General features: G+C 52.3%; 1 protein-coding gene across 1 annotated transcript; it reads right to left on the minus strand.

Moving 5' to 3' along the window:
• Positions 1 to 1,322: 1,322 nt before the first annotated feature.
• LOC149861617 (sialic acid-binding Ig-like lectin 5) lies at positions 1,323 to 23,601 on the minus strand. The gene is made up of 7 exons (XM_090052538.1): positions 23,429 to 23,601; positions 13,873 to 14,226; positions 13,298 to 13,543; positions 12,548 to 12,826; positions 9,618 to 9,785; positions 9,425 to 9,471; positions 1,323 to 5,674 (listed from the first exon to the last, which is right to left on the minus strand). The coding sequence occupies exons 2-7, from the start codon at positions 14,171 to 14,173 to the stop codon at positions 5,633 to 5,635; spliced, it is 1,083 nt and encodes a 360-aa protein (XP_089908664.1). The 5' UTR covers positions 14,174 to 14,226; positions 23,429 to 23,601; the 3' UTR covers positions 1,323 to 5,632.
• Between the last annotated feature and the right edge of the window lie 39 nt (positions 23,602 to 23,640).

The following is a 23,640-nucleotide window of genomic DNA, read 5'->3' on the forward strand; positions in this document are numbered from 1 at the left end:
ATCGATGTCTACTAGCAAATTGCCCATCAAAAATGACTGGGACGGGGGGACAGAGGCCTGCAGCCATCCTGCCCCCCCGGGGCCCTGGGGCCACCCCGCATCTCCCCCCAGTGCTGGGGCCATTCCTCCCTTCTCTCTGCCGCTTCAGGCTAGTGCCGGGCCACGCGACTGTGGCAGTGGTCGCCGTGCCACGGTCGCAGCGGTGGTGGCAGTTGCAGCTGCAGTGGGGCACAGCCACCGGTAACTCCCCCTCCCCTTCCTGCTGCCCTCCCTCATAGTTTCATAGTTTCATAGTAGCTAGAGTCGGAAGGGACCTAGGTAGATCATCTAGTCCGACCCCCTGCCTTAGCAGGAAAGAGCACCGGGGTCAGATGACCCCGGCAAGGTGCTCATCTAACTTCCTTTTAAAAATCCCCAGGCTAGGAGCCTGCACCACTTCCCCTGGAAGCTGGTTCCAGGCCCTAGCCACCCTGACTGTGAAGTAGCGCCTCCTAATATCTAATCTAAACTTACCCTCCGCCAGTTTGTGACCGTTATTCCTGGTCACTCCTGGCAGCGCACGGGGGAACAGGGACTCCCCCAATACCTGCTGATCCCCCCTGACCAGTTTGTAGCAGGCCACAAGGTCCCCCCTTAGCCTTCTCTTGTGGAGGCTAAACAGGTTCAGGTCCCGTAGCCTATCCTCATAAGGCCTGCCCTGCTGACCCCTGATCATACGAGTGGCCCTCCTCTGAACTCTTTCCATATTGTCCACGTCCCTCTTGAAGTGTGGCGCCCAGAACTGGACGCAGTACTCCAGCTGCGGCCTGACCAGTGCCGCATAGAGGGGGAGGATCACCTCCCTGGACCTGCTCGAGATGCATCTGTGGATGCATGATAGGGTACGATTGGCCTTCTTGACTGCCTCCCCACACTGCCGGCCCATGTTCATCGTGGAGTCAATGACGACTCCAAGATCCTTTTCCGTCTCCGTGCTGGCAAGAGGAGAGTTCCCCAACCTGTAAGTGTGGTGCCGGTTCTTCCTCCCCATGTGCAACACCTTGCACTTATCAGTGTTAAACCCCATCCTATTCTCATCCGCCCACCGTTGCAACCTGTCAAGGTCAGCTTGTAGCCTATTGCACCCTTCTAGTGCACCCACATCCCCCCACATCTTAGTGTCATCAGCAAACTTGAACAGGGTGCTTTCTACCCCCTCATCCAAGTCACTGATGAAGATGTTGAACAGTGCAGGCCCGAGGACCGAGCCCTGCGGAACCCCACTGCCCACATCCTTCCAGGTCGAGAAGAACCCATCCACTACCACCCTCTGGGTGCGGCCCTCCAACCAGTTGGCGACCCATTTGACCGTGTGGGCATCGACACCACAGTCTCCCAGCTTTTTGATGAGGACAGGGTGAGAGACAGTGTCGAAAGCCTTCCGGAAGTCCAAAAAGACTACATCCACAGCAACCCCTGCGTCTAATGATTTGGTGACCTGATCGTAAAAGGCCACCAGGTTGGTCTGACAAGACCTGCCACTGATGAACCCATGTTGGTTGCCCCTGAGCATGCATTCCCCCGCAAGGCCCTCCTGGATGTGTGCCCTCCCCTCTTCCCTGCCACCTTCCCTCCCTCATGGCTGTTGCAGAGCACTCTGATTGCCTGTTGGGACAGCCAACCAGAGGGCAAATAAAGGATTATGGACAGACAGACAAAGGCTTTTATAATATTAGAATATATGCGCGCACACACTCACACTCACACACTGGCAGCACACCTCTGTGTGCTTGCCACTTTAAGGGCCTGAGCAGGCTTTGAGGCAGCCTGCAGGTGACTAAAGAGCCAATCAGGCGGTCACATGATAGCCAGGAAGCCACCTGATTGGAGCAGAGCGGACCAGTCTCAGTATAAGAGCAGGCCCTGAGGAGCAGAGCCTGCAGTTGGGGCAGGGTGGTGAGGAGGTAGGGTTGCCCAGCTGGGGCTCTTCTGCTCCCAGGAGCATCTGGAGGGCTGGGCTGGGCTGGGCGGGGCTGGATCTATAGGGGAGGAGGAGGTTCCTAGGGAGCCAGCGGGGTCCCGAGCCCTGAGGAAATGGCTATGGGCTTAAGGAGAGCTAGGCCAGCCTAGGGAAGGGGCGTAGAGCTTGTGGGCCTACTGATGGGCTGGGCAAGCCCTGATTGAAACAGGGGTGAGGCCTGGGGCTCGCGTGTGCCCAGAGGAGGGAAGGGCTGCTGGACGTAAGATTTTTAGGGCTCTAGGCAAGCCCAGTGTGGGTGGACGGTGTTATGGTGGGACTCCTGCTAAATAGGAAGGTCAGCCGGTGCCAGGCTAACCCTCAGACTCTTGACTGGTCAATGCAAGGGGGCGTCTGTATTGGGGTGAAAGCGTAAGTAATTTTGCATGACAAGCCAAATCAGCAAGTGATGGAAACCAGAAAGTCTTCTCCGGCAGGAGGATGTCCCCTTCTGGGACAATCCAGACAGGTGTTGAAGGCTGGATTTAGGACAACGGTGGCAATGTCTTACTTTTTTGCTGCCCCCTTTTATGCTTTTCTTCAATTTCACTCCTTCAAATGCTCTTTGCTTCCAGGCTGGTCTCACTGCCGTCAGCATACTGTCCACATGTTATCCTGTCAGCATGTTCCTTTGTTCAACAGACCCATCACAAGAACACCTCTTAATCTGGCCTTTTTCTGATATCTTATTTTGGGCATTGTCCATTGGTCTCCCTTATCACCTTTCATTAACATATCCAATTATTTCATCCCTCTGATTCAGCCGGCTAGTGCCAAGCTCAGTTGATTTGAGCTGGTAACAAGGCCATTGCTATATTATGTTAGAAGAACTTCTCACAGTGATAAAAAAGAAAAGGTACTACAAGCTCTGCAAAAACAACTCAAGGCCAACTAATAAAATAAAAAGACAATGAGGCAATGTAAGCAATGATTAAATAAGGCTAAAAATAAACAATACTATCATTTGCTACTCTTAGCAGGTGCAAGTTTAAAGCATAAAATATAACAAGCTACCCTAACACAGGGGTGGGAGCAGGGATTTCTCATTATTGGTGCTACCCAAGTGATGAACAGGGACGGGTGTGGGATCCCCGTCTTGTGGCTGGTTGAGAAAGGAGTTGGAGAAAGACTGGTTGGTGGCAAAAGGCTTGGGGCAATGGGAAGGCCACCAAAAGGGGAAGGGCTTTCTTCCCAACAGGAGCAAAACCCACACATTAGCAAGCTCCAAAAGCACTGGGGGTGTGGGGAGGGGGCCTGGGGGGGAGGAAGTGGCCCCATTCCCTGGAGAGCTGGATGGGCACCTGCAACCAAACCTGGAACAACCCAGGGAAACCCTGTGGAGGAACTGGGTGCTGCCACCCTGCCCTTGTGGCACTGCCCTTCCCCACCCCAGGAGCAGTCCCGGTGCCAGGGGGATCGGACCCCTAAAGCTCCTGACCCCTGCGGGGAGTCTGTTCCTGACCCTGCTGGTGGGGACCAGAGCCCGGAAGGCAAGGGTCCATCACAGGAGCCAGCAGCATGCCCTTGTTGCCAAGAAGGCTAACGGCATCCTGGGCTGTATTGGTAGAAGTGCTGCCTGCAGATCGAGGGAAGTGATTTTTCCTTTCTATTTGGCACCAGGAAGGCCACATCTGGAGTCCTGTTTTCCATTTTGGGCCCCCCACTACAGAAAGGATGTGGACACATTGGAGAGAGTCCAGCGGAGAGCAATGAAAATGGTGAGGGGGCTGGGGGACAGGATTTGTGAGGAGAGGCTGAGGAAACTGGGCTGATTTAGACTGGAGAAGAGAAGACTGAGGGGGATTTAATAGCAGCCTTCAACTAGGGAGGTTGCAAAGAGGATGGAGCTGGACATTTCTCAGTGGTGGCAGATGGCAGAACAAGGAGCAATGGGCTCAAGCTGCAGCAAGGGAAGTTGAGGTTAGATATTAGGAAGGCCTCTCTCAGGAGGAGGGTGGCCAAGCACTGGAACAGAGGGGTGGTGGATCTCCATCCTTGCTGGTTTTGCAGACCCAGCTAGACAAAGCCTGGGCTGGGATGATGTAGTTGTGGCTGGTCCTGCTTGGAGCAGGAGGCTGGACTAGATGTGACCTCCTGAGGTCTCTTCCAGCCCTTATTCTCTGCGTCTACGACTCTCAGGTTCTCTCCTTAATTCTCCCACTTTCCCTGAGATGCAGAGAGGAAAAGGACACTCCTGGGTTGCCCCCATGGCTAGGAGCTTTGTCAGTGGCTCTGAGACATCCCGGCTGGGCAAAGTAGGTAGGACAAAGCCTGCAAGCAAGACAAGTCCTTTCCTAGGGGGACTATGCAGGTCACCAGGGCTTGGAAGCTTTACCCTCTGATCCAGGATGTACCACTCAGCTAGGGAGACTGGAGAGCTCAGAAGAGCAAGAGTTAAACACAGCTGCTGTGTAGGGAGAAATGTATAGGAGGAAATATGGTGTGGGAGGGTCATATGCTGTGTGAAGAGAAGGGGGGAGGGAGAGAGAGAGAGAGAGAGAGAGAGAGTGTGTGTGTGATGAGGGGGTGGATAGTCAGTCCCAAGTTCAAGACCTTTGGCTGCCAGCAGAGCCAGGTAGGAGGGGCATGACCAGAGAGAGCCTGGACTGGGCACGCTGTTAAAAAGTAGGAGTTTTCCCTTACATATTTGTCCGAAAATGTTTGCAAAAAGACAGGGCAGCCTATCAAGATGCTTTATTCAGCATAAAATCCTAGGGACATGGGGTTGGAAGGGGCTCCAGAGGTCACATCTAGTCCTGCCCCTGCCTGGGGCTGGATCAGCCCTGTCCAAACCATCCAGGACTTGTCTAACCTATTAGAAAAATTAGATTCAACTTGGATGCAACATGAAGCAGGGGGACTGTGGCGGCCAATGTCCTGCTGCTTTGAAGATTATTAAAATATGCTTGATAGAGAAGTTGGGCTGGAAAGGACCTCCAGAGGTCACAGCTAGTCCAACCCCCTGCCTGAGGCAAGATAAACCCTGTCCAAGCCATCCCAGACACATCCACTATCTAAACTCTTCCTAAAACTGCTGTCAACACTGACATGACACAAGACATCGTACCCAAACCTGCTACAGCGAAAGTAGGGGGGCCGCGACGGCCAATGTTTTGCTGCTATAAAATATTGTGAATAGACTGTTTAGAGACCACGAAGAGAGCCCATGCCCCCACTATGAAGGAAGGCGGACCCCCCTCCCTGTCCTTACCAATCTGACCACAGGGTGAAATTCCTTCCTGACCCCAAATCAAGCATTGGCCTGAGCCTGAGCGGAGGGGCAGGACTCTGTAGCCAGGACCCTCTAGGTTTGAGTCCCAGCAGAAGAATTGACTAAGCCCAGTCCCCATTTACAGCCAACACCCAATGCCTCAGCGAGATCCCAGGAAGCTGCTGTGCCCTCAACTACAGAGGAAAGCAAAGGTAAAGATAACTCTACATGGTTCAGAGTGTCTAGCCAGTGCTGGATCTCTAGTCTGAAGTGAAGAAGCTGCCTCCATTGGTGCCCATTGATGCCCTCCGGGGATCCGGCCCACAGCCCCATAAAAAGTCTCCTCTTTCTTCTTCACTGCCCAGTACAGTGGAGAGGGGCCTGCCATCCAATGGGGTAGAAAAATCCGGGTTCCTGTTGGTAGGTCACAGGGCCGGCCGGGAGCCACAGGACTTGAAACCTACATTCTGTGGAAGACAGCTGACATCAGCCCATTGGGAATTGGTTCAAGGATATCCTAAAACAGGCAGAAGCAGGATGAACGGCTGTAGTAGCTGAGGAAAGCAGTGTTTCTAGTCAGGCCACAAGGAGGGAGTCACTTGACGTCAGGGCTCATTGTCAGCTACTTGATTCCTTCTAAACTCTTCACTCCAGACATGTTAACGACCCTCTCTTCCTTAAAGGTCATGATCTTCCACCCTTCAAGCTCTCCTGTCTTCTGGCATTCTGTTGTCTATTCACCACTATGGGTAATGAGCAGGGATCGTGGTTTTCTCTGATTTAAAAAAATCCCCAATTTTCGGATTTAAAAAATATCCCAAAATCCACAGTTTTCTATCACTAAAATAACATGCCACTAATACAGACAGACAGACACAAACACACACACACACACACACACGTGTGTGTGTGTATGTATGTATATATATATATAGAGAGAGAGTGGTATTCCATTTTAATCATGGAAAAATGTGGATTTTGAGTTACTTTTTTAATTTGAAAATTGGATATTTTTTTTAATCAGAGAAAACCAGGATCCCTGGTAATGAAGCTCCTATTTAACAGCCCTGTGCAGTGTTTTTAACTCCTTCCATGATCTTATATTTGTTTTTGCCTCCATCTTAAACTGAATAACCCAGCCCTAGGCCCTTCACGTATTAGTCAAGCTTCTAGTTTCTTTTTAGCTGAAGAAACAAGTGCTGTGTTAAACTTAGCATATAAGCAAGTTAGTGCACCTTTAAAATGAATGGAAGGAAGTTCTTTTTCACTTAGCAGGGAAGGAAAGGGGGGGACTTTTGGCCACCAGATGTGGTAGTAGCTGACAGTTGAGCCAGATTCACAAAGGGATTGGGCCTGTTCTTGGAGGAAAGGGGCATCTATCACTATTAAGCTTGGGAATGAGGGGCATGGCCTCTGAATCAGAACTTCCTAGATTTTAAATGCCAGAGGCTGCAGGTGAGAGAAGAACAGAGGGAGAAACCCTGGTCAGGCCCAGGGCCAGGTGCCAGGGGCATCCGTAAACCCTGCCAGATACATGCCTGTGGTGATGGCTCCATGGAGGAGTTGCCAGCTGAGGTCCCTGGTGGCAGTGTGACACAGGACGCTGGGCAAGATGCACCTATGATCTAACCCAGGAAATGGCAATTCTTAGGTCCTTATGTGCCCCCCTTTTCAAAATCCCAGATCTGTCCAGAGAAAGCAAGAAAGGTATGTAGGAACACTGTAATCCTGAAGCTCAGTAAACAGTTTGGTGCCATGATGTGTGCTTGATGGATGTGCTTCTGGGATATAAAAGAGGGAAAACAAGAACACACTTTGGGGTTGAGTTTAACTAGTGTATCCACCTGGCTGATTGTCTAAGGAAAGGCTATGCTGAGTTTTACATGGGATATTTGGCTCATGTGATGTTTAGATCACACTCATTATGAATATGACTCAGACTTACATATATTAAGCAAATAAGTGGTGAATTGCACGATAATTTTTGACCACCCACACAAGAAAAGAAAGTACCGAGCCATAAAAATGGCCATCCAGCTACAAAAAGAGCCAACCAGCTACAAAGTTAGCTAATGACCTTAGTGCTGGTTTCTATCCCTTCCCACCAGAGATGATTCAAGACTCCTGTGTGGTCCCAAATCCAAGACCAAAACTCAGCTGAGTTTTCCATCTCAGCCCAGGGAACCACTGAAGCCAGCTGGAGACCTCTGTAGGGTTTTAGGGCTGGGAGCCACAAGTAGTGGATTACAGGTCTCAGCCCTGGGACTACGTTTGATTGTATTATCTCAGTGGAGCAGACCCATGTTAACACAGCACATGTCAATACCATTGGGAGATCCTCCTTCTTTGGAAAGGTGTAACCTTGCTACAATACAAGAGCACTTAGCATGTCTTCATGGGCAGACCCAAGATTTTGAACAGGGGAGGTGCAGAAGGTGTGGGGCATCATCACATATAACAGCATATATTTCTCTCCTGTTAAAGAGAAACTAGAAGCTTTACTAATACGGTAGAAGGCTACCACTATATCACTACATGTATGTTCAAAGCAAAAAAGAAATGTAACTATTGGAATAAGAACATATAAGAACTGTCCTCCATGGGGTGACAACCTAGGTCCATCTTGCAGAGCTTGAACGGAGAATGAACTGGGTCTAACCAGGGTTTTTATTTCCCATTGTCCCTCTTTTCCTTTCTTTCCATGCTGAGTGAAAAAGACCTGCCTTGTGTTAATTTTAAACATGCACAAACTTTCTAGATTAACTTGGAGTCCTGTGTCCAGTTTTGTGTGTAACCACCCCCCTCAAAGATGGGGACAAATTGGAGAGAGTCCAGTGGAGGGCACCAAAAATGGTGAGGGGGCTGGGGGACAGGACTTATAAGGATAGGCTGAGGCAACTCGTCTTATTTAATCTGGAGAAGAGAAGACTGAGGTGGGAACCTCCCTGAAGGAGGGTTGCAAAGGGGCTGGAGCTGGACTAATCTCAGTGGTGGCAGATGACAGAACAAGGAGCAATGGGCTCCAGTTGTAGCCAGGGAAGTTGAGGTTGGATGTTAGGAGAAACTTTTTCAGAAGGAGGGTAGTGAAACACCAGAACAAGCTACCCAGAGAGGTGGTGGAGTCTCCATCCTTGGAGGTTTTGAAGACCCAGCTAGACAAAGCCTTGTCTGGGATGATGTAGTTGGGGCTGGTCCTGTTTTGAGTACGGTGTTGAACTAGGTGACCTCCCAAGGACACTTCAACCCCCCATTTTCTATGGTTCTATGATTATATGTTACATTTTAAAAAACCCTAACTAACCAAAAATAGTTAAAATAATCCAAAGATATTGTGTCGCTAGTTCTGTTGTCATTATAGTTAAATGTACATCTTCATAAAACAAAATCTAGCCCCCTCAACTGTTTTGATGCTTCACTGCCAGGCATGGGCAGGGATCCTGGTTTTCTCTGATACAAAATAATTCCCAGTTTTCAGATTAAAACAGCAACCCAAAATATACATTTTTCCATGATTAAAATGAAATACCACTATATATCTCTCTCTATATATATATTAAAGGCATTTCATTTTAATCATGGAAAAATGTGGATTTGGGGATACTTTTTTGATCCAAAAATTGGGGATTTTTTTTTAAGCAGAGAAAACTAGGATCCCTGGTCATGAGTTAACCCTTGACCCCAGCCAAAAGTCTGAGAAACGATAGATCTGAGTACACCTCCTATTACTACTATACCCAAGCTAAGGTTTTTAGCTAGAGTTATCTGCAGGGCTGTGAACTAGAAGAGAGACATGACACCAACAGCCAACAACACAGCAGAAGAAAGGATCATTGGAATAATGGAAAATCAAGAGCATTAACAAGGAGAGAGGATTGTTCACACCCATGGAGTGGAGAAAGATTAGCAGGAATTGGGGAGAAGACAACGAGCCATGAAGTCAACTGACTTTCCTCAGTGCTGCCTGAATAGAAATGCCGTACCAGTTGGTTTTAAAATTTAGATGAAGCAGCAATCAAAGAGTGGGGCAACTGCCCCAGTGCAATGATGGGTGAATTGCTCCTTAGCTGTGCACAAGACAGGGGTCTAGGATGTGTGTACAGGCTCTCCTGAGTTCATCGAGGAGGGGGGAAAGGAGATAGCACTGAGGGGGCAGCAGCAGCGGACGTATCCCCTAACACAGCCAGGACAGCATAGCAGGGGAAAGCCCTCGTACTCACCTCATACGTTGGCTCTACCTCTAGGGTGGGACAGTTCAGGACATCACCTGGGGAAGGGGGAGAAGCCATTTCTCAAATCAGGGGTCATCCTAGTCTTGTCAGGCTTGGGGTCACCCCCAATATTGCCACCATAAACCTCACTCTGGCCACTGTCTAAGTAGCCCATAGATAGACCCCGAGACGCATTACCTACCGTATAAGGAATCCACGGCCATAGTCTCACCCTTTGCAAGCTCTGCCTTCTTCTGCCCTCTCCTGCACAGGTAGTGAGCACCCAGGTTAATGAAGGCAATGAATAGGATGTCAGCAACCACAATAGCTCCAATGAGGAGGGGACTCAGCTGGAAACATCCACTGTGGCCTAGGGAAAGACAGGGATTGAGGTCGTGAGGTCTCAGCCTTGAGAACCCAACTTGATGCCTCCTTCATCCTCTGAGGTTTTGAAGACCTGGCTGGACAGAGCCTTGGTTGGGGTGATGTAGTTGGGGCTGGTCCTGCATGGAGCAGGGGGTTGGACTAGATGTGACCTCCTGAGGTCCCTTCCCACCCTCATTTTCTCTGAGTCTATGATTCTACTTAGAGGCAGAGCTAATGATGGCAGCTGCTCGAGTGCAAGGATCCAACCAGGTATGGCCTTTCTAGGCATTGCATCTAGACTTATTTTCTGAGGTTGCTCTTGAGACACTTGTGTCATGCCTGCTATGTTCTTATTTTCATGTCTCTGTGCTCAGTCAAGGTACTAGCAGGGTTATGGTACTTCAAGCAGTGACCAAAAGATGTCTTAGGCCGTGGTTGTCAACCTTTTTTCATTGGCAAACCCCTAAAACATTTCAAATGGAGTTATTCACATGCTTTTGATTGATCATGCTCATCTTTTGTGGACCCCCTAAACACAGTCTGCAGACTCTAAGGGGTCCACGGACCATAAGTTGAAAACCACTGGTCTGAGGAAACACATCTTTAGTTTCAGAGTCCAGCTACTCTTTGGTGTTTCTTGCAAATTTTACTTCAATGACTAAAAAGAAATGGTAAAAGTAAAATATTCTTTGTTGGAAAGAGATGTGTTCAAGTGTCTGTGGGCACTTCCACACTGACTGACATGCTGATTTAAAACTATGAAGAAACCTAGAGAAGTAGGGCCGGAAGAGTTTTCATGTAGTCCAGGCTCCTGCCTAAGGCAGGATCAGCCCTGTCCAAATCATCCCAGACACATCCAGCATCTAAACTCTTCCTAAAACTACTGTCAACCCTGACACAACATCAGATATCACACCTGGACCTGCCCCAGGGAAAGCAGGGGAGCAGCAATGGCCAGCATCCTGCTGCAGTAGAAGGTTGTTACTAGACGGTCCAGGGATGCCAGGCAGAGGCCATGCCCCTGTTTCAGAAGAAGACAACCACCCCCAGTCTGTACCAATCTGACCAAGGGGTAAAATTCATTCCTGACCCCCAAATGCAGCATCAGTCTAACTCAAAGTGGGGAGGGCAAGACCCTCTAGACAGGAGCCTTTGGACTTAAGTCTCATCAGGAGCATTGGCACAGCCCAGAGCTAAAAATTACAAGAAACCCAAAACAACTCCAGAGTATTGTGCTGCTTTTATCACACATCCTACAGCATTTACTGATTTCTTCAATTGCCACCTTCTGTAATCCCGGGATTGCGTGTATCAGCTTTCCTGGAGAATATGAAGTTATTAACCCCATGAGAAAATCTCAGTCCAAGACCCCTAGATGATCCAACAAACAGCAGCCATATGCCTAATGTACACACATCAAGTATTATTCATTATAATAATAGTTAATCTCATTGTTCAGGGAAAGGGAGACAGACCCCTGATTTCTGGGCTCTACCTGAGATGTCGGCGTGGAGGAAAGAGAACTGGGAGGCGCCGTGGACAGTTTGCTTAGAATATCAGCTCTGTGCTCAGCAACCAGCAAAAAGACCAATGCAACACTGCTTCCCACATTTTTAGCTTCTTTTCTAACTTTGAGATCTCAGGACAACAGCAGAGTCTCCCAATGCCTGAAGGAAGGTGTTTATGACCGAAAGCTTGCAAATAACATTTTTCCAACTATTTAGTTGGTCTAATAAAAAGATATCACACCTACCCAAAGAACCTTGAACACAACATTAGGGATGACAAGGGAACTGTAAACACAACGAAAAATATCATGGTGCCCTTTATACAACCATGGGGCATCCACACCTTGAAGAGTGCACCCAAGTCTGGTCCCCACACTTCCAGCAGGACAGAGGACAGATGGAGAAGGTCCAAAGAAAGGAAGCAAAGATGATGAGAACGATGGAGAAGAGACTAATGAGGCCAGGCCTGGTCTGGTTAGAAAAGAGACAATTGAAGGGGAGTAGGAGAAGGGTTTAGCAACATCTCAAACGGTGAGAGAAAGTCACTGGGGATTTATTACTGATTGTCATAAAGTCATAGAGAAGGGGTGCTGGAAGGGACCTCTAGAGGTCACATCTAACCCAACCCCCTGCCTGAGGCAGGATCAGCCCTGTCCAAAACATCCTGTACAACCACAATTGACCCTCTACATATGACAACCCTCAACCCTGACGCAGCCCTGGCTCTCACCAGATGAGAACGAGGGGTCACAGCATGAAACTAGGAGCTCATCGGTTGATAATGAACATGAGGCAGGTCTTTTTTCACCCAGCACGGGAGGAAAGGGTGGGACTCGTGGCCGGTGGAAACTGAGAGTTCAGCCAGATCCACTAAGGGACTGGACCCGTTTTTGGAGGATGGGGGTGTGGGGCACAGCCTCTGAATCAGACCTTCAAGTGCTGGAGGCTGCCAGGGATAGAGGCACAGGGGGAGAAACCCAGCTCAGACAGTCACTCCCCCTTCCAGCCTCTGCTCTACCTCCACATGACACAGGAGACTGGGCAAGACGGGCCTGGGGTTTGATCCAGGAAATTCCCATTCGTATGATTTTATGGACATGAAGTCTGCTCCAGGAGTAAAATGCCCTTCCCAGCCTTAAGCTATATTAATCCCTGGCTAAAAAGACCTCAGTCCATGTGTTGCCAATCTCCATAGGCCCCCCAGGCAACACCAGTCACAGCCCAGCTCACCTGCGGGAATGCCCCATCCATTACTTACAATGAAGGGTGATGGGTTTGCCCCCGGAGGACACCAGGAGCCCCCAGCTCAGGCTGGACATCCAGATGCCGCAAGTGTAGTCACCATCACCCGCAACATCCGCACAGGTGATACTTAAGTCTTCTCCTGCTTCCAGCAGCCATTTGCTGCCCTGGGACCAGATGTACCTAGTCACGGGTTCCCGGCTGGGACCCTGGCAGCGCAGCGTGATGGAGCTGCTGTCCCTGCCCAGGCTTCTCTGAGTCACCTGCAAAATCTCCACGCTCGTCTTGTTCAGGGCTGCAGAGGATGAGAGCGGGGTCAGAGCTGCATCTGGGAGCTAGGGCCAGAAAGAAGTTCAGGACCCACCCCACTCAGCCCCTGGGATCATGGACCTGTGAGAAAGAGCAATGTCGGGTGCAGCTGCCTCCAATACACACAGCGAGGGCGAAATCCCCCTTGTTTTCCTCCAGATCAGCACTTTCCAATGGGCTGATTTATGGCATAGTCAATACAACCTATTAATGGGCCCTGAGAGGTCACAAGGGCGTCTGGGACCGAGCTGGTGCTTGCCAACAATGTCATCATCATCCCAAAGACTGACAATGGATGTGGTGCCAGCTGGTACGCTAGCAGAGAGAAAAGGACCCAGGAGTCATTCCTCCCACATCCCAAGACTGCCTACGGGAAACCCGGCTTAGCTCCCAGACACGGAGGAACCCAGGAGTCCTGGACCCCACCACGCAATGAGTTTAGACGCCAAGGCCGTACCTGACTTTGGGGGCCAGTCCGGGATGCAGGACTCCTTGTATCCACCCAGCAAGCAGCTCAGCACTGTGCCGTGGGGCAGCTGGGATGAGGACCTTTGCAGGCGGGTCTGATTGCCCTGCTGGGTTTGTTCTGGGATCAGCCGGCCATCTGGTCCATACCAGGAGGGGGAATAGGGGCAGCTGTCCCGGACGGAGCATGTGAGAGATTCGGGGTCCACTTGGAGATGAGGGGTCCCGCATGCATCCGCTGAGGAGACAGGAGAAAATTAGGCTGTTTTACCTTGCAGGTCCTCAACCAGAGGATGTTGGTCCCCCTGCAGTGCCCAGGAGGGGGGCACTGGGATGGGCAGAGAGAATAGGGCACTGCCTAGGCAAGACCCCAAAGGCACTAACTAGCTCCCCAAACCTCTGCTTTCCACCCATCAGACTTTATCCCCCAGGGGTCCTGGTTCTCAGCTCTCATTGCTCCACTGTGCCCTCTCTTCACCAGCCTGACTTCTTCAGCCCGGAGCAGAAAATGGAAGAGGAGCAGATAATGACCCATCTGCCCCCAAGCCCTGGGTGCGAGCACTTTACCCAAGACACTGAGCTTCACGCCAGGATGGCCAGTCCACCCCGTGGTCTGTTTGCCGTTTGTGGTCTCAAAGCGAAAGTGGTAGATGCCCTGGTCATGGAGACGCAGCCCAGACAGCTGCAGGGAGCAGTTGTGCTGCCAGTCGCCCAGGTAGTGGGCACGGTCCTTGAAGACTGCACTGACCCGCATCTCTTCCAAGTGATACACAAAGTACATGCTGTTTTGTTTCCACATCACTGCAGTGACCTGCTCCCTTTGCGGGTAGCTGAAGGAGCACGGCAGCGTCATGCAAGATCCCTCCATCCTGGACACAGGCTCAGCCTTCAGATTCACCCCCCAGGCTTCAGCGCAGGCACCTGTCAGGGAAGCGGGGAGACGGGGGTCAATCTGCAGTGTCAGGGTGCTGTGTGGCCCTGCGGGGTTTGAGGGGGGCCTTGGTGGCCTGGCCCTGGCTACTCATAGGGAGGGATGTGATTTGAGGCATGAAAGGAAACCTCCACCAGGGCCCCCAATGGACCGGGGAGCTCACATCCCACCGTCATATGCATCGCTTTCATTGGACATGAATGGAAATAGGATGCAGGCTCCTAATCGGGTCTGGGGGAAGGCACCAGGCAGGCATGTGAAAACCAGTCTCCTCCCCGTGCTCCCCACGTCTGGGTCCCATCCCTGCCACCCAGCTCCCCGCAGCACCTCTGATGCCTTCCTGTTCTCTGCAGGCCCAGGCGTGCCGTGCCCTTGATCTTTTCGCAGCTTTGCCTGACCGCCTCGGCAGCGCACAGCAAGTCCCAGCTGTTACCCGCAAAACCCAGGCCCTTCCCTGGCTGTGACTGCAGCTGTGTCGTGGCCGGGGTGCAAGAGAAGGAGACCTGAACAAAACCAGCCCCGTGCTGCTGTAAATACTGCACCTCCGACCCGTGTGCAAGTGGCTGTGGGCACCCAGGTGTAAAGCCCCCGAGGCTCTTCAGGTGCTGCTGTAGCCCACAGGCACACACTCACACTCTCCTCTTTACCAGTTCAATCCCCCACACCATGAGATCTCAGATCCTACCGCTGCCGCCTGTTCTTTTAGCCCGTATCAGGCAGGAACAGACAGTCAGTTTTAGGGTTAGATCCTGAGTTCAGCACAGCAAGCCCTGCAGTCCCAGGTCCTTGGGCCTGGCCTCGGGGGCTCTGCAGATACGGCGAGCACTTTCCCCAGTGTGTGAACAGCCCCCAGGGTCTATCCTGCACTAACACGGGTGCGGTCGGTCCAGAAGACAGGACCCAGCTCTGGGTTCTCTTCCCAGCTCAGCCAGTGCCCCCCATGAGGGCTGGTCCAAGTCCTTCTCTTCCTTTCTGACTCAGTTTCCCTTCCTGGCCAGTGTTTGTCTGGCCAGAGACTGCTGGGGGGTAGGGGCTCACCCCAGCCATGCATCTCTGCGGTACATGACATCCTGGACTTCCTACGTGGGAGCTCTTAGGCACTACTTTTTATATAAGCAGGGCTTTGACTGCTGCTGTCCCCCTACTTCCCCTATGGCAGTTTTGGGTGTGAGGTCTTGTGTGGTGTCAGGTTTGACAGTTATTTTATGAAGAATGTAATTATGGATTTATGTGGGATGGCTTGGACAGGGCTGATCCTGCCTCAGATGTGCCCCCCTAGATGTGACCTCTGGAGGTCCTTTCCAGCCCCAATTCTCTAGGATTTCTATGATAACAGGGCCCCAATCCCAGAAACTTCTGTGCCCTGCCCTTAATAAATCATCCTATTTTCTGCCATGACAGGAGGGACTCTGAGTCTTTCTCCTAACAGTTTTCCAGCCCCCAAGCACAGAAGAACCAGCTCTTACCTGGGTCTGGGTTTGCTCTGATGCTACCACTGGCTCTACCCAGGGCAGGGAAATCCAACCTTGCTCAGTTCTTGTCCCCAATGTTGCAAGGGGCTGTCACCCCAGGCAGGAATATGATACCCTGGGTCTGAAAGGCAATAGTCCTGCTGCAGTGCTGTGCGTTCAGGGTACTGCCTAGAGCGACACACAGCCTGGCGGAAACACATTCAGAACAGGAGGATGCTAGGGTAGACCAATATACAAGGTGTGAGAGGGTCATATCCTGTGTGAAGAGATGTCAGATGATCACTGCATTGGCAAGCTTCAGACAGACTTACAGGGGGCTTGGAAAGCCCTTGGGGAGCTGAGCAAAATGGAGAATCTGTGATTCACCCTCCGGGTCTGCATTGGCCTGGGTGGATGAAAGGACAAGGGGTTTCAGGATCCAGTAATGTTTTGCTGGGAGAATAATCCCAGTGTTGGACTCATTCCACCAAATATTTGGGGAACTCAATTCCTGCTAATCTCTCCACTCCACAGGTGTTAATGACTCTTATCTCTTTTCTTGTGCTTTTCTGTTCCAACTATCCTTTGTTCTGCAATGGTGCTCTGTTAGTCAGTCCTGTTAATGCCTCTCAGAAAGAACGTGCTTATGGTGCTTTGAGGAGCAGTGTTTTACTCCTCAGTTTTTTACTCCTCAAAGCACCTCCAGCCTTGCCTTGAAGGCAAGGCAATCATAGAGTCCTAGAGGGCCGGAAGGGACCCCCAGATGTCATAGATTCATAGTCATAAAGGAGCAGGGCTGGAAGAGGCTTCCAGAGGTCATAGAGATGTAGCCATCGAGTCATAGAGAAGCAGGGCTACACAGGACCTCCAGGAGTAATAGAGTCATAGAAAAGTGGGACTATAAGGGACTTCCAGAGGTCATGGAGTCATAGTTATAGAGAAGTGGGGCTGAAAGGGACCTTCAGAGGTCATAGAGTCATAGAGAAGTAGGGTTAGAAAGAATCTCCAAGGATGATAGTCAGTTATAGAGTCATAGAGAAGTAGAGCTAGTAGGGACCTCCAGGGGTCATAGAGTTATAGAGAAGCAAGGCTGGAAGAGACCACCAGAAGTTACTGAGAAGTAGGGCTGGAAGGGACTTCCGGAAGTCATAGACTCATAGCATTCGAGTCATACAGAAGTAGGGCTAGAAAGGACCTCCAAGGATGATAGAGTTATAGTCATAGATTCCTAGAGAAGTGGGGCTATAAAGAATCTCCAGGGGTCATAGAGTCATAATCGTAGAGTCCTACAGAAGCAGGTCTGGGAGGAACTTCCAGAGGTCACGTCTAGTCCAACCCCCAGCCTGAGGCAGGATCAGCCCTGTCCAAACCACCCCAGACACATGCAGCATCTAAACCCTTCCTAAAAACCATCAACCCTGACACGACACCAGACATCACACCTGAATCTGCCCCCGCAAGGAAAGCAGGGGGACCATGGCCACCAATGTCCTGCTGCTGTAAAAGGTTGTTAATAGATGCTCCAGAGACCCCACGCAGAGCCCGTGCCCCCGCTACAGAGGCCCCCCCAAATCAATACCAATCTGGCCAAGGGGAATATTCCTTCCTAACCCCAAATTTGGCATCAATTTGACCCTAAGCAGAGGGGCAAGACCCTCTAGCCAGGGTCTGAGTCCCAGCAGAAGCAATGGCACAGCCCAGATGAAGTCGGTGGCGGGGCAGGGGGAATCCAAAATTACTCTACTCCCAAATCAGCTGCACCTTGAGATGTCGCAGTGGCCAGAAGAGAGGTGACAAGGACACATCTCAGGCAGATCTCCAAGCAACAGATGCCAACATGCAGAGCTGGGAGGAGCTGGCTGCCAACTGACTCCAGCGGTGCCACAACCTCAACCAAGGGGCAGCCCGTTTCGAGGTAGAGGGTCTTGCCCTCGAAGTAGAGAAGAGAGAGAGGAGGAAGGAAAAGGAGAAGAAACCCAACCTACAGTCTAGTCTCCCCTGTGGAAAGATCTGCAACATGTATGGATGGATCTGTGGCTCAAGGATCAGACCCTTAAGTCACCTCAAGACCCATCACTGAACCTCAGTAGAGATCATCTTCCAATGGAGGCATGGTTGACAATGATGTCGCACCAGAGTTGGATGTCACATCCTGCAGAGATACCAACCGGCCTGTGATCCACTGTCCCCATGTCCAGTGACGAGACAGCCACCTCAGTCTAGGTCAATGTCCAGCAGGCAGAGGTGTGCACCAGATCCCTCTGTGCAAGTGACCAACCCAGATGAAGGATGGGTTGGGTCCTTTCAAACAATAGGACAACTGTATGCCATTGAGTTTTGGACGTATGACGCCTGTGGTGGTTGTGATGTCACAATATGATGATGTCACAATGGCAGTGCTTAAGTCTACTCCCAGTCCAACCAGCCAATGTTCACGCTGGGCTCTGGGGTTCAGCCCCTGGTTCTGGTGACCAGATCTCGGGGGCGATGCCAAGTTTCCAAACATTCCTGGGGGCTGCTGGTTCTCATACTGCAGGGTGAGTGCAAAACCCAGTGATCTGGGGCTGAGAAAGGTGTTTTGGAGAATGCTAAAGAGAGGGAGGAAAGGGAGAGAAGTTGTTGTGAGTGAGGGAAAGATGAATGGAGAGAGGATGATGGGAAGAGAACCTGTGGTGGGAACAGGGGCAGATCCAGTCACACCGCTCTGATTCCTGCTCTGCCCAGACATTAAAACCAAATTGGGCAGCAGCAGTGGCATTTCTATTTAAGCAGTGCTGGTGGAGCCCATTGACTTGCACTATCATCCCCCAATTCCTGCTAATCTCTCCACTCCACAGGTGTTAATGACTCTCATTTCTTTTCTTGCTGTTACTCTGTTCCAACTATCTTTTGTTCTGCAAAGGTGCTGTATGTTTGTCGCCCTGTTAATGCCTCTCGTAAAACAGGGGTGAGCCCTGATGGTCCATGTATGCCCAAGGAGGAGGTTTGGGGGCCTCTGATATGATGAGAAGGGTGATGCCCACAGCACTGTGAGGTGACATGTGGGGACTGGGGCTGGATGATTGACCTGGAGAGGCCACCCTGGAGGTTCCTTGAGGGAGATGATGCTGACGGGAGGCAGCAACAGGGGAGCAGGGCCTGGGGCTGTGGCTAAGTTGGGGGGTGGAGGGTGGGCTGGGAGGGCTCGGGGCAGGGATGGCGAGTGAGAAATGTCATTAGACTCAAGTCACCCTTGTTAGACTCAAGACACTCCTCCTTAGAGTCAAGGCACCCCTTGTTAAACTCAGGGCACCCTCATGAGACGCATGCCATCCCTCATTACACTCAGAAAGCCCTGGGGTAGCCTGTTGTTAGATTTAAGGCATCCCTCGTTGGACTCAAAGCTCCTTGTTAGACTCAAGACTCCCTTCATTAGACTCAAGGCACCTCTAGTTAGAGTGAAGGCCTCTCATTAGATTCAAGCCACCTTTTGTTAGACCCAAGGCCTCTATTTAGATGCCTGGCACCGCTCATTAGACCTAAGGCCCCTCATTCACCATCCAGCGTAAGGTGGCAAAGGGCTGCAGCAAGGCAACAGCCCTAGACTTTAGGAGGGCTGACTTCAACAAGCTAAGGAGGATAGTTGGGGAAGCGCTGAGGACCCAGAGGGGAAGGGAATCAGATGTCGAAGGTGAGTGGTTGCTCCTTAAGGAGACGATCCTCCATGCCCAAAGGGAGGTAATCCCAACAAGGGTCAAAGGGAGCAGGAGGGCACATAAACCCCCATGGCTCACTAAGAGCATCCGGGAATGTCTCCTTGCTAAAAGGGAGGCATATACCCAATGGAGAGATGGGGTCATCGCCAAGAAGGACTATGTTATAGTCGCCCGAGGATGTAGGGGGGCAGTCAGGAGGGCCAAGGCAGAGTTGGAGATAGGACTAGCTTCCCGGATTAAGGACAATAAGAAGTCCTTCTTCAAATACATAGGGGGTAAAAAGAGGGTCCCGGGTAATGTGGGGCCCCTGCAGGACACGATGGGCAACTTAGTCATCACGCCAGATGACAAAGCTAACATATTTAACGATTTCTTTGCCTCTGTCTTCCTAAGTAGGGACCAGTTCAGCCACCTCCCTGCTGGGCCCCCCTCGGGCCCCGAGAGAGACACGCCTGGGCCAAGGGTTAGCGAGGAGTTAGTTAGGGTACTTCTGGAGAAGCTGGACGTGTTCAAGTCCGCTGGTCCGGACGATCTTCACCCTAGGGTTCTACAGGAACTGGCTGAGGTCATTGCGGGACCCCTGGCACGGCTCTATGAGCACTCGTGGTGTTCTGGCGAGGTGCCGGAGGACTGGAAGAGGGCCAATGTGGTCCCTATCTTCAAAAAGGGAAAAAAAGAGGACCCGGGAAATTACAGGCCAGTTAGTCTGACCTCAATCCCGGGTAAGCTCTTTGAAAAAATTATCCTGGCACACATCCAGGAGGGCCTTGCGGGGGAATGCATGCTCAGGGGCAACCAACATGGGTTTATCAGTGGCAGGTCTTGTCAGACCAACCTGGTGGCCTTTTACGATCAGGTCACCAAATCATTAGACGTAGGGGTTGCTGTGGATGTAGTCTTTTTGGACTTCCGGAAGGCTTTCGACACTGTCTCTCACCCTGTCCTCATCAAAAAGCTGGGAGACTGTGGTGTCGATGCCCACACGGTCAAATGGGTCGCCAACTGGTTGGAGGGCCGCACCCAGAGGGTGGTAGTGGATGGGTTCTTCTCGACCTGGAAGGACGTGGGCAGTGGGGTTCCGCAGGGCTCGGTCCTCGGGCCTGCACTGTTCAACATCTTCATCAGTGACTTGGATGAGGGGGTAGAAAGCACCCTGTTCAAGTTTGCTGATGACACTAAGATGTGGGGGGATGTGGGTGCACTAGAAGGGTGCAATAGGCTACAAGCTGACCTTGACAGGTTGCAACGGTGGGCGGATGAGAATAGGATGGGGTTTAACACTGATAAGTGCAAGGTGTTGCACATGGGGAGGAAGAACCGGCACCACACTTACAGGTTGGGGAACTCTCCTCTTGCCAGCACGGAGACGGAAAAGGATCTTGGAGTCGTCATTGACTCCACGATGAACATGGGCCGGCAGTGTGGGGAGGCAGTCAAGAAGGCCAATCGTACCCTATCATGCATCCACAGATGCATCTCGAGCAGGTCCAGGGAGGTGATCCTCCCCCTCTATGCGGCACTGGTCAGGCCGCAGCTGGAGTACTGCGTCCAGTTCTGGGCGCCACACTTCAAGAGGGACGTGGACAATATGGAAAGAGTTCAGAGGAGGGCCACTCGTATGATCAGGGGTCAGCAGGGCAGGCCTTATGAGGATAGGCTACGGGACCTGAACCTGTTTAGCCTCCACAAGAGAAGGCTAAGGGGGGACCTTGTGGCCTGCTACAAACTGGTCAGGGGGGATCAGCAGGTATTGGGGGAGTCCCTGTTCCCCCGTGCGCTGCCAGGAGTGACCAGGAATAACGGTCACAAACTGGCGGAGGGTAAGTTTAGATTAGATATTAGGAGGCGCTACTTCACAGTCAGGGTGGCTAGGGCCTGGAACCAGCTTCCAGGGGAAGTGGTGCAGGCTCCTAGCCTGGGGATTTTTAAAAGGAAGTTAGGTGAGCACCTTGCCGGGGTCATCTGACCCCGGTGCTCTTTCCTGCTAAGGCAGGGGGTCGGACTAGATGATCTACCTAGGTCCCTTCCGACTCTAGCTACTATGAAACTATGAAACTATTAGACTCAAGACAATCCCTCCTTAGATTCCAGGTATCCCTTGTTAAACTTAAGGCACCTTTGTTAGACTCAAGGAACCCTTGTTAGACTCAAGACACTCCTCCTTAGATTCAAGGCACTCCTCATTAGACTCAAGGAGCCCCTCGTTAGTCTCAAGGCCTCTCAGTCTCAAGGCACCCTTATTAGACTTAAGGCACCCTCATTAGACACAAGGAGCCCCTTGTTAGACTCAAGGAACCCCTCAGTAGATTCAATGAAAGGCCCCCTGGTTGGGAGGCACTGGTGTACAGTATTGTGATATACAAGGCAGGGGCAGGGCCAGGGGCAGGGGTCGAGCCTGGGCTGGGGATGGGAAGGAAAACCAAAAGGAGCAGTGTTTTTTAAGGTCCAATGAGTCAAGGCTGCCAGTGGCAATGATTGAGGATCCTCCTCCAACCATTGCCAGCCTCACTGCAGGGAGAGCTTGGACAGCCACTGGGCTGAGATGACCTAGGCAGAGCCAGGCCTATGCCCAAGGGAGCTGGCAACTCTCCATCACTGGAGGGTTCAAGGAGAGGCTAGGCAGGGATGATCTCGGTGTTGCAATGCCTGTGCTCTGCTATAGGGATGTCCAGGTTGTGCTGGTTCTCCGCTTCCCCCCCTTTCTGCTCCATGTGTCAGGGGGGTTTTAAGGCTTCCCCTTAGGTGCTGGCTGCAGCCCAGGCTGGGGGTGGGCACTGGGCTGTGCCAATGCTCTGGCTGGGACCAACCCCTCAGGGTCCTGGCTAGAGGGTCTTGCCCGTCACTCAGGCTCAGACCGATACTAGATTTGGGGTCAGGAAGGAATTTCCCCCCGGTCAGACTGGTATGGACTAGGGGGTTTTGCCTCCCTCAGCAGCAGGAGCATCGCCTCTCCCTGGGGTCTCTTGGGTGACTACTAACGACATGTACTGCAGCGGGTTGGCAGCCGCAGTCCCCTGCTTTCCCTGCGGCAGGGAGATGCGATGCCTGCTGTCATGTCAGGCTTGACGGTAGTTTTACAAAGAGTGTAGGTGCTGGATGCGTCTGGGCTGGGTTGCACAGAGCTGATCCTGCTGCAGGTTGCACAACCTCTGGAAGTCCCTTCCGGGCCTTCTTCCTGATGGCCACTGGAGGTCCCATCCAGACCCACTTCTCTAGGACTTGCACCAGCCCTCGGGGGGCACCGGCTGAGCTGGGAAGAGAACCAGAGCTGGGTCCTGTCTTCTGGACCGACTGCACCTGTGTTAGCGCAGGATAGACCCTGGGGGCTGTTCACACGCTGGGGGAAGTGCTTGCTGTGTCCGCAGAGCCCCCGAGGCCAGGCCCAGGGACCTGGGCTCCCACAGCCGCTTGCACACGGGTCGGAGGTGCAGTATTTACAGCAGCACGGGGCTGGTTTTGTTCAGGTCTCCTTCTCTTGCACCCCGGCCACGACACAGCTGCAGTCACAGCCAGGGAAGGGCCTGGGTTTTGCGGGTAACAGCTGGGACTTGCTGTGCGCTGCCGAGGCGGTCAGGCAAAGCTGCGAAAAGATCAAGGGCACGGCACGCCTGGGCCTGCAGAGAACAGGAAGGCATCAGAGGTGCTGCGGGGAGCTGGGTGGCAGGGATGGGACCCAGACGTGGGGAGCACGGGGAGGAGACTGGTTTTCACATGCCTGCCTGGTGCCTTCCCCCAGACCCGATGGGATCCCGGCTGCGGGAGACGAGGGCCCCGCTGCTCCTGGCTGCACTTGGCCTTCTGGGAGGCGAGTATCACATGGTCCTCGATGTCTCAGAGACCTGCATGCTCCCCTGAGTCTGAGCAGCACATGGTCCCTGGGGCCTGAGTGAATTAGGAACCTGCACCCTATTTCCATTCATGTCCAATGGCTGGAGCTGCATTCGACTGCGGGACCTGGGCTCCCCAATCCCTTGTGGGCCCTGCGCGCCTTAACCCGCATCCCTCCCTCTGAGCAGCCGCGTCCGGGGGCCCCTGCGCCGCCGCACCGCGGGCTGAGTCCGGGGGCCGAGCCCGCGCCGTCTCGGGAGCCGGGCCGGCGGCTGTAGCGTCTGCGCTGGTTTGGCAGGATGCCCCGCTCCTCCTGCCGCTTCGGGGGCGCGGCGGCCTGGCCCGGGGCCGTGCTGCGGGGCGGCGCGGGGCTGCTGCCGCGAGGACAGGGTTAAACGCCTGCGTGCCGCCCCGGGCGGTGACGTCACAG

The sequence above is a fragment of the Crocodylus siamensis genome, chromosome 6 (assembly GCF_052110815.1).
Source record: "Crocodylus siamensis isolate JL-2025a chromosome 6, ASM5211081v1, whole genome shotgun sequence".
NCBI classification, from domain to species: domain Eukaryota; kingdom Metazoa; phylum Chordata; order Crocodylia; family Crocodylidae; genus Crocodylus; species Crocodylus siamensis.

Coding starts and splice junctions, on each gene's coding strand:
- LOC149861617 (XM_090052538.1), bottom strand. CDS start 14,173: ATGGAGGGATCTTGCATGACGCTGCCGTGCTCCTTCAGCTACCCGCAA. Junction 13,544..13,872: donor CGTGAAGCTCAGTGTCTTGG/GTAAAGTGCTCG, acceptor CTGTCTCCTCAG/CGGATGCATGCGGGACCCCT. Junction 9,472..9,617: donor GGCCGTGGATTCCTTATACG/GTAGGTAATGCG, acceptor CCCCTTCCCCAG/GTGATGTCCTGAACTGTCCC.